The 10,965-nt window shown below is 45.9% G+C and overlaps 1 protein-coding gene across 2 annotated transcripts in view; it reads right to left on the bottom strand.

Moving 5' to 3' along the window:
- Window positions 1–499: 499 nt before the first annotated feature.
- The window catches only part of LOC119162059 (annexin A13), a 34,015-nt gene continuing 23,549 nt past the window's right edge, over window positions 500–10,965 (bottom strand). For both annotated transcript variants that reach the window (XM_075879658.1, XM_037414541.2), the window contains 4 exons: window positions 10,432–10,621; window positions 8,894–8,952; window positions 8,178–8,300; window positions 500–759 (listed from right to left, as the gene is read on the bottom strand). In XM_075879658.1, coding sequence (XP_075735773.1) covers window positions 703–759; window positions 8,178–8,300; window positions 8,894–8,952; window positions 10,432–10,621 — 429 coding nt within the window. In that variant the 3' untranslated portion in view covers window positions 500–702. The remainder of the gene's footprint in view (window positions 760–8,177; window positions 8,301–8,893; window positions 8,953–10,431; window positions 10,622–10,965) is intronic.

Here is a 10,965-nt window from a genome sequence, read left to right as displayed (position 1 = left end):
TGATAAGGTCATATGGGACATGTCTGCTCAAGTCATGTTGTCCGTGATGTCAAGATGCAAACAGACTGTCCCGAATCGTTGTTAGCACCGAATGTTGGACAGGAAGATCTTAGTTTTTTGCGACTCAAACTTGTTGTCTTCTGATGTCACTAAGGCATTGGCGTAGGCTCTGCCATAATACGAGTCCGAGTAGACCAGTTCTGGATATGCCAGAAACAAAAATCGTGCGCACTGCATAGGCGAATAGAAAGAACACGCTCAGCGAAAACCTATTTGCGCGCCTTAGTACTTTGCGCGTGTGTTTGCGGGTGGGCGCAACTGCAATGTATATCGAATTACTGCGAATGCATGCATTCAGTTAGCGAGCGAAACAACATTTCTTATGAACGTGATCAGTGCATGAATAATTTTGAGAAAGTACCATACAATGAAGCATATAGTGGAGCCAGGGTGACGCTACTACAATATTCGCAAACGAAAATCCATCGTAGAGCGAGAATAAAAGCGCTGCCAGGCATCATTTTAATTACTGAGGCTGCTGGGCAAGGCGCCCTCGAATTTTCATGCTGCTCCATATTGTCAGGGGCTTCGGCAACATAAATAAATCAGTTCGATTCATGGCACTCTCTTGTTTACGCCCGCGGAAACTATGGCCTCCGGCGGATGCGAGCCGATGAAGAGTGGCGGCTGGTCAGGCACACCTTAGTTTCCTTGGACAATGGTGAGTAGGGCCTTCCTGTAGTTGCCCGACGTGTCTGACTGCAAAAAACAAAACAAATTGTGAGCTGTAACTTGGTGTGGTGTATTGTTCCTCTGAATTGATGCACATAAGTTTAAACGTCAGCAGGGCGGACATTACAGTAACAAAAGCTAACCAAAAAATCTTTTATGCCATCCTCCGCGCCGTTGTCCGCTGACATATTTTTATCAGTACTCCCTTTATGCATGAACCTCATCAATTGTGACAGTGTGATGGCTGCGCAATGTCATAGTGGACACTGAATATTTAGCAACTAAACTAAAGCGTCAAAAACCCCGATAAGATTAGGACGCACCTGAACACCTGAAAGCACTTGAAAAATTGCAAATATCTGGAGCCTGCGATCTTGCGAATTTTCTGTGTCTCCATTTTCAATCGATTGCGTCACTACAGTGCCTCGCTCAATCTTTTCTCTTATGCCATTTATACGGTTTTATATTGGAATACATATTTCCATGGATGATACATTGAAGATAGAATACTTTGAAGGTATAGTTGTATAGTAGTGAGATACTTCTGCATGTTTGCGTGCCAACACAGCCCATTCACCGCTTACCCACTCTCCCCGTCCTCCCGTATTTCAAAATTATTGAATTGTTCACATTATGATGAACTTCATTATTCGATGGAACTGTCCGTCAGAAAAATGGGTTATTAGGTGACCTTTACGGCCTCTTCTCTTTCCCACAACCACGGTCACGGAAACAAGCACGTACTACAACAATGACAGTGAAGTATCACGACTCCGGAAATTCATACTTAAAGACAGATCCATTCTTTTTGTGAAAATTGAAATAAACAATACATAATTTTATTTTGCTGTTAGGTGACGCGTGTGTTTGGTTAAATATTGTAAAGTGTGAGAATTTTAAGTGTCTGTGCATTCAACCGTGCGTAATTCGTTTTACTCACTTTACAGGGAAAAAAGTCAAAGCATATCCTCGCAATGATGATGAGTGGGGCGAAGCGTGCATCTGTCCGTGCATCCGCACAGACGGATGGACAGAGGCATGGACGGACGGATGGACGGAAGCATGGATGAACTGACAGACGCATGGACGGACGCACGGACGGATGGACGAACAGACAGATGGACAGACAGATGGAAGCACGGACGGATAGATGGATTGATGGACAGAAACGCGGAAGAACGCATGGACTGACAGACAGACGGACGCATGGACGGACGGATAGAAGCATGGACGGAATCACGTATGGACGGATGGACGCATGGACAGAAGAACGGAAGCAAGGACAATGAACGCACGGACAGGTGGATGGACAGACAGGCGGACGCACGGGCGGAAGCATGAACGTATGGATGGAAGCATCGATGGATGAACGGAAGCATGGACGGACGAACGGACGGGTGAATGGACACATGGCCCACTCATCATCATTCACTCCGTGGATATGCTGTGAAAACCCCTTATGTCATCCAGTTGTATTATTCCCATGGACATATTCACAAAACGCCATCTATTCGGCAACTTATAAACTAGAGGTGGCTACATACTACTGCTACTACGACTTACAGAGGAGGGAACGACCCACAGCCTAAGGAGCTTCACCCCTGAAAAACTCCGCAATGTCTTGTTATAAATTACGCATACCTACCAGCGACAGCAATCTGCGATTGTCTCAACAACGGTTGCATGAAAATACGTGTGAATGTTTTTGTATTTTTGCTTTCGCGATACGAAAGAGAAATATAGTTTGAAAGTCGTGCCTTGTTTTCACCAGCTGTGGGTGACTGGGGCCCTCATGAAGCGGTGATTATGCTAGAGTTAAAGATGGGTCGCTCAGGAGTGAGCCAGATCTTTTCAGAGACTGTGATCCGCGGCTCAGTGAAAGTTAGCTGCGGTTCTTCGCGAGACGGCTCACCGTGAAGCCAACTGACCCGCTGCCACTACCCGCTCGCGGCTTTCCGCCTGAGCCGGTGAACACCTACTGAGCCGACTCGGCGGCTCATCGGTTCCGCGAGGGCCAATGAACGAACTGAACGACGGATCTCTCGCTCACTCTGAGCGGAGGATTCCTAGGCTTTCGCTCTCTCACTGACCCGGCGGATCCGTACCGTACTTACTCGCACCGCTTCGTTTCGTTCGCTTTCCGTGGGATGGATGGGTCTAAGTGAGTGTGGCTTTCTCGCCATCTATTGGCGTTGAGAGCAAAGATCTACTTAAAACATGCCCTCCAAGAGGGCGGGTTCGCGGCGGGTTTCTCTCAACACGCTGTGGGCTCACCATCTTGGAGGCCGTGTGAAAGGTATTTGTGTTGCTCGCTTGTATCTTCTTTAGAGTGTGTATGTTCTTTAGAAGGGTAGAGGTTTGGGCCAGTTGGTGATGCACATAGTTGAAGGAAAGAAGCGCAATGAACGGGACATCAAAAGAACAGGCACACTGACAAAGTGATTTGTCCTGTGTGCTTCTTCTTTTGTTGTCCTAGTTCACTGCGGTACATTTCTTCAAGTATCTGTTAATGTTTTGTTAACTTGTTAGTCGCTTGGGGTTGTGCCACACCACGTTTGATGAAAATGTTGATTTTCGGAAACGATGACAATAAAACGAGGCCAAAGACATACTGTGTAGAGTGCAATTCATTCTGTTGTTTTCTGTCAGACGCACGCGTTGCTGCAAGGATTACTGAATATATCATTGCAAAATGCGTGAATTGAAACACGCGAAAGAGGGCGTAGCGCGAGCAAGCGGATGCATTATGAAGGAGAGTCGCGCATATCGCAGCACGTGCGAGTGGGCTCCTAAAAAATGGCAACATATCCACGAAGTGAATGATGGAGAGTGAGGCGAAGCATCCGTCCGTCCATGCGTCCGTCTGTATGACCATTCATGCGTCCATCCGCCCGTCCATCCACCCGTCAATGCGTGCGTCTGTTCGTGCATCCGCACGTCCATCTGTGCGTCCGTCCTTGCGTTCGTCCATGCGTGCATCCCTGCGTTCGTCCATGCATCCGCCCCTGCGTCCGTTCATGCGTCCATCCATGCATCTGTCTGTGTATCCGTTGGTCCATCTATTCAACACTCCAAGTACCACCATCTCGCATCTTTTCATCATATATTCCCCATATAGAAGCACCGCCATCCAGCGGACATTCCACGGACTAAACGAGAGATGGCATACGCACACTTTCTTACGGCTCGCGCTTCGTGTCTCTTTCCCACCTTTAACCACGTCGAGTTCATGGTATACCATGAACTCGACGTGGTATATATATATATACTAGTTCACTGTATTCATCGCACTGTGGCCCAACGCTCGCTAAACCTTTCTAAAACCAAGGAGGTTATGCCCAGCGAGTATAACGTAATAACCCTTTCTTGTCAGATAGTGCTCAATGTACATGCCAATGGCTGCTAATGGGGAATGAGATTGATTGATGATTGATTGATATGTGGGGTTTAACGTCCCAAAACCACCATATGATTATGAGAGACGCCGTAGTGGAGGGCTCGGGAAATTTTGACCACCTGGGGTTCTTTAACGTGCGCCCAAATCTGAGCACACGGGCTATACAACATTTCCGCCTCCATCGGAAATGCAGCCGCCGCAGCCGGGAATCGAACCCGCGCCCTGCGGGTCAGCAGCCGAGTACCTTAGCCACTAGACCACCGCGGCGGGGCAATGGGGAATGAGAGACAAGAGAATTCGGATTTTACTTTCTTACGGCTTGCGCTTTGTATCTACTTCCCACATTTAACCACCTCGTGTTCAAGGTATATACTACTTCACTGTATTCATGGCACTGCGGCTCAACGCTCGCTAAACCTTTCTTGATTGATTGATATGTGTTGTTTAACGTCCCAAAACCACCATATGATTATGAGAGACGCTGTAGTGGAGGGCTCCGGAAATTTCGACTACCTGGGGTTCTTTAACGTGCACCCAAATCTGAGCACACGGGCTTACAACATTTCCGCCTCCATCGGAAATGCATCGCTAAACCTTTCTAAAACCAAGGATGTTACGCCCAGCGAGTATAACGTAGCAACCCCTTCTTGTCAGATAGTGCTCAATGTACATACCAATGGCTGCTAATGGGGAATAAAGACAGGAGAATTCGGCTTTTAGTTAACGCGCACGCTGCGAATTTTTTATTGTTCAACAACGCACAAGAGAAATCTCCCACCGGCACCACATTGCAGGTCAAAACGTAATACTGGTTACACACTACGACTACGACTATGACTATTACGAGGGATGAACGGGTGCGCCGCTTTAAGGAGCTTCGCCCCTAAAAAAAAATAATGCGCATGGGCATGCGACAAGAAACGTAAAAAATGGTGGGCGAGAGAGAGCTACCGAATCATACGTGACTAGTACTAGTTTTGCCATGACGACGCACAGCGTATGCGCGGCTTTTGATGCCCTTTGCAACAACTCCGCATCCGCCTCGAGAGAGTAATAAATGAAGGGTTATACGGCGCTGCCAGCACTGACGTCGTCAATTAGGATGTCTTGTGGGAAGTACACGGAGTAACCGACCCCTGGTGAACCGGTGAGCTGTTGAACGGAGCCGGTTCACTTTAGTGCGCTGAGCCGTTCGGAGCCGCTCACTGAAGTGAGCTGCTTTGCCAACCTATAGCAAGAGTTCTATGACCACCACACCATTTTCTAGTTTTTTAAACGATAGTTTTTCTTGGGGACCTTCGACGCAAACATTTTTGTCTGTCTGTGCATTTATCTGTTTGTCCACTCTTAAAGGTACCTCAAACAACATCAAACGATATTCCAAACGGTGGACTCCATCCGCAGCACCCACCAATATCGCTCAACATTCAGCGTTCATACTCGTGCAATTGTCAAATAAAAAGCAATAATTGCGCATATCTGAGGCACAACAACAACACGTCAATGTTTTGTATGTGTGTCTTTACACTAGAGCAGGTATATGCAAGTAATTCTAAGGACCGCAGCATTTATCTTACTGCGCTGATAATGCAACGCTTGCGCGAAAAAGCAAGGGTTTCCAACGCCTTTCTTAGACGACGCGGTGGCGGCACCTATCCATCGCCTTGCGTTCTACACCTTATCACCTCCAAGATGGGGACGCGCACCGCGCGCTTTATTTTCCAAGATAACTGCAAGATAGCGCTAGTATTTCACGTGTTACGTGTCTTGATGCACTCGTTCGCCTCCGCTGCACGCTCGAGGCACTCTGACGCAGCACCTCTAGAATACCATTCACCGATTTTCTTGCGCACAACATCGAATAAACGTTTTCTTCATTCTCTCCAGACGCAAGACTATCGTCTTTCGACGACATTTGCAGTGTAACATGCAGATACGGGGCCAAATTTTTGAACTGTAGATTGGCGGGGAAAGTTATTTGAAGAAAAAAGAAAGGCGACAGGCTATATGCATACTCGGCGAAATACCCATAACTTGTCGTGTCCATAGTGCTTTCACTCTATTTTTTTGCTTCTATCTCAATTTCACTTAGAACTGTCCAGTGAATTAGAATTTCAAAAATACTACACCTTCACACACCCCTACTTTTGAAAAGAATGCCGACCTTTGTGGATACATCAAGCAGCGCGCATACTGCAGAATATATCGAGTGAATAAGATCCTGTGACAAATAATAAAGTGTTAGATTCTGTCATTTATGTCGTAGTTCACATGCGATATTTTTAGCACAAGTATGGGGCGTCCGTGACAGTGCACCTGTTACATGTACACGGTAGGGTACACGTGTCGCACTGTGCTTGTAAACAGAGTACGATAGTTGCCAACGCATTCGTCAGCTGACAAGATGTATCCATGTTAATATCTGCGGTTTTGCGTCCCCAACTGACAATATGGCTGTGAGAAACGCCAACCATCTGTTGTTATTTAACGTGCACTGACATCACACAGTACACAGGCCTCTGGCATTTCGCCTTCAACTAAACTTTGCCGACGCGACCGTTATCAAACTCGCGACCTTCGGGTCAGCAGCCGAGCACCATAACGACTGCTCTACGCGGCGCACAATGCATTTCTATGTTATCAGTGTCAGTATTAACGTCAACACCATAAATGCTGTGTCAGCTACATCATCGTAGGATGATGTAGGTGCTTTAGCGTGGCTGCAGGAGCCATTCTCACTATATAACACATGTGAAGCACATTGTTGGTGACAGTCTGTTCATCCCTAACATGCCTAATATTTACATATGGTATTGGGCAAAACTTTTCATGAACGGGTCGGTCTTTATGCGATCTACCATCACCCGCCATACGATGCAAGTGCGCACCTATTTTCTAGCCTCTGATGTCCCATGGAGCTTATATTTAAATGTTACTTATTTGGCATTAAAAGGATTTAATTTTACAGTACACCTTGTTGATTAGAACTCGAGGAGACTCTAAAATTGTTCGAATTAATCGGAGTTTGAGTTATTGGGCGAACGCTAGAATGTACATGGCGTCACACTGCGCAGGCAGAAACTAAAGACGCCAGCTCTGGATTCGTTATCGTGATCTAAGAGCTACTACATGCTTCTGGTAGTTGATTCCGTTAACGTCATGGAGTTTTCAACGGAGAACATAATTCATCAGTGAATGATACTTCAGAAACAAAGGCTGGAATACATTCTTTTGAGCAGTTAACCTTAATGTTAAAATATTTGAGGCTATTTGTGCTTCAAAGCATGTTTATTTTTACGGTAGACTTAATGCAATAAAAATTAAACATGTTCGGGGTCCCTCCTGCGTGTTCTTTGAACCAGAATAAGTTTAGTTGAAGAACAACAATCAGTAATTTTCAATGTACCCACCCCATAACCATCGTATGTAGCTTGGCCAAAAGCTCCAGCACAGCTGCCAAAATCTCATTTGCTGAGAAATGCTGCTATTTTGTTGTTTTGCATCTGAATTAAATTTAGTTCGGTTCGGTTTTGCAACGTATTGTTATCACCGAGTTCTGCGTGCATGAAACGATGACAACCGGGAGTTTCAAGTTTGAATCAACCATTGTGAATACCGACCTGTTCGAATTATCGGAAGATTTTCCCATAGAAATACACAGGGCTGTGGTGAAGATAGAGAATTGGAACTAGCTGTAAGTTCGAATTAACGAGCTTTTACCGTATTACGTACTGAATCCGCAACGCTGCTAGGAGCAACGCCTACCGACACCTGAGTGATGCCGCCCTCCAGTCCCACACATGCATATGACACGCCTATATACCTCTCTTTTTTCTACCGCCTATATATCCCCTCTGAAATGCCTGTAGGCCTTGAGGGTACAAATAAATAAAAAAAAATCGCAGCATTACGACTATACACCTTCTGCGGTGACACAGAAGAGTTTACTTCATTCATTATGCCGGCATTTTTTTTTCACTCAAGTTTTTTTTTTCAACGTTATTCGTGTCTCCTTAATCGTGCGCAAGTTGTTCAAACCTATACATACCTGAATGGCGGTTGAGAGCGTCATCTTGTACTTGTCGAGGTACTCTTCCTTGATTAGCTCAAGGTCCCTTTCACACCTCGACAGTATCACTCGCTTGAGCACCCTGTCATTGGTGCCAAGTCCCTGCAGTTGGTAAAATGGAAGGAAAAGCCTATTAAAGACTAAAAGCTAATGAAGGCTCCTCTTTATATTATGAAGATTTAGAGAGACTTCTAAGAATTTTACACGGTCCCAATTAATTTGTAACTCTGCACTATGACGGTATACTTAATACTATGCAGCCTTGTTTGGAATGACATCACTGGACCAAAATACAGCTCTACATCAAATAATTTTATGTTATGTCAGAATGCTGTTTTGAATAAAATTGTCACAGCTGGACCCCCTAACGTCATTTACGCAGAGAAATTGCCAGGTTGGTGGTCCTTGGCGGCACAAATCTCTTTTCGTAGATACTTTCGCGAATCTGTTAAAATGTTAGAATTTTTTAATTCATCATTTGAGGACACGCATCTTAGCCTTCCTGCCTTTCATACACATTTAATACCCCCTATATATTCTCGTTATTCTTATTTGAAAAAAGAAGTTTTCTTTGAATTATTTTTTGCCCCACTTGAACTCGTGTGAAGTGGAGGCCGACATGCAGTGAAATCATATCTTCTTAGGGCTTGTTTTTAAAAAATTTAGCGGTATGAAAATAACAAAAAGAAACTTACCCTGATAGAGTTGTGCAGCTTCTCAGCAAAATATAAGGGGGGGTAGTAGACACATTTCACTGAAAAAAAAAGGAAAGTAAAGAAGCGGCCCAAATGTTGTAATACGGTCCATATGTCACAGCACAGAGCACTCGATTCAAACACTTGCCTTCTGGCTGCAAAAAACAAACTTCTAATACCATTTCTACAAAAAATGAAATCTGGTGAAGCAAGCACCGACAGTATTAACTATTACCGAATCTTTTAGACTACTAGCTGTGATGATGAATTAGGCTCCTAGAAGAAAGGGTGCTTTCAAGTTCGTTTTGTGGTGCTGACAACGGGCTTAGTTGCAAGGATGAGCTCGCACGATGCCAAGCCCCCAGGAACCAAGCCTCTGCAAGATGATGTGTCACACGCGGGACACAGCCATGCGTCTATTATTTGAATATGGCGGTGACACGTTTGGTATTCACTTGCGGTGCATTCAAGTGTACTGCACTCGCAGTCTCGTCATTAAGGACTCATTGCAGAAGAATGACACCGGAAAAATGGAAAAATGGGAGCAGTCACATAGCGTGCTGCCGTGCATACAAAAAGTTATTGCACTATATCTATTCGCGAGACATAAAAGCCAATACTGATGCTGGACATATAAGCGAAGACTAATATTCTCAGCAGCTGCACTTACGAGTGGAGACCTTTCGTGAGCTCGGACCAAGACATTTAACGGATGTGGGCTGCGCTTGCAGTTCCGAAGGTGAGATGCCCTTCGAGTGTTTTGGAGCAGGAGCTGGAGCTTTTCTACGTGAACTCCGCGTGTTTCTGAGCTGGAGCTTTTCAAAGTGAACAAGTCGAATATGTGCCCAGGGCTTGATTTTCACCAGGCAAATGCAATACACACCGCCACAGCAGACAAAAGCGATTGATCTAATGCAATGTGACCGAAGTTGAGATGCTTTGCGTGCTCTCACATTGTTAGGGAGGTTTAGAATAACGTTCGCTGGTGCTGCTGCGGGCGTTGCGGGCGTAGTAGGTGTCATATGAGTTTTAGAATAACGTTTGCCCCTCTTAGGTAAAACATTAGAAACTTTAGCCCCCCCACCCCACCCCCCGAAAACTTAAATGCACGGAAGCTACCCACAGCCTTGAGACAAACGCTTTGCGGGCCTCGTGGGACTCACGGGCTGCACGGTATTTCAACTTTTCTGCGGGTGGACCGCAAGCACGAACGGTGGCTCGCGTTACGACGCATGCGCAGTGGCATTGACCGCACCACAAGGGCTTGCGTTGTGCTATTCTAAAGCTCCCTGTTAATTGTTTGCCGTCGGCACCGTCGCATCTGAGCGCCATCGATGAGCGAAACGTGCATCGCCAATGGCGGCTCTCTTAATTGCTGTTTAGTCTACACAGTCACTCGAATCCTCCGGCGCCTCATACTTTGACGTAAGGCTGAGGCATTACTCTCGCATCTACTGTAAAAATCGGCACTCTCTTCGTTTATCATTACCTTGGCCCGAGATAGTTGGGACACACTGCATACATCTATATGTACTCACCGATAGCGAGAAATGCCCTGCGGAGGTCTCCGCTCATCTCGCTTTTGATGGCTTCGATGATGGTGTGGTTGGCGAGTGCGTTGTACTCGCGGAACACGAGGCGCAGCTGCTCGTAGCTCTGGGCGGCTATGATGCGGTTGAACGCCGACACGTCTGTGCCCCAACGAAGAACGCCTGCCCGATGTAATTCCTGGGAACAGCAGCACGCATGGCATGACTTACGTTCTCCAAAACGACGTATAATAGCATGGGCGTGAGAAGTCAACGCGGTGACTTATACGCGAAATACTTACAGCGCCTAAAGAAAGAGCGGGAGCACCCAGAATGAAACATGCTCTTAAGGCTGGTAACGTCTTTCATGCTGTGATTTTTTTTCATTTTCCCTTTTGCAGCGCTGTGCTTCAGGTATGCTAAAATTGCATAGGACTTGTCCATTCTTCGGCACTGTATAAGCCTCACGTGTCCTCTTACCTTCTCTGAGCCCCAATTTTTTGTGGGGTTTAACGTCCTAAAACTACAATATTGTTACGCATG

This window comes from Rhipicephalus microplus, chromosome X (assembly GCF_043290135.1).
Source record: "Rhipicephalus microplus isolate Deutch F79 chromosome X, USDA_Rmic, whole genome shotgun sequence".
NCBI classification, from domain to species: domain Eukaryota; kingdom Metazoa; phylum Arthropoda; class Arachnida; order Ixodida; family Ixodidae; genus Rhipicephalus; species Rhipicephalus microplus.
The sequence above is the reverse complement of the archived record's forward strand: the minus strand, read 5'-3'. Positions and strand labels throughout refer to the sequence as shown.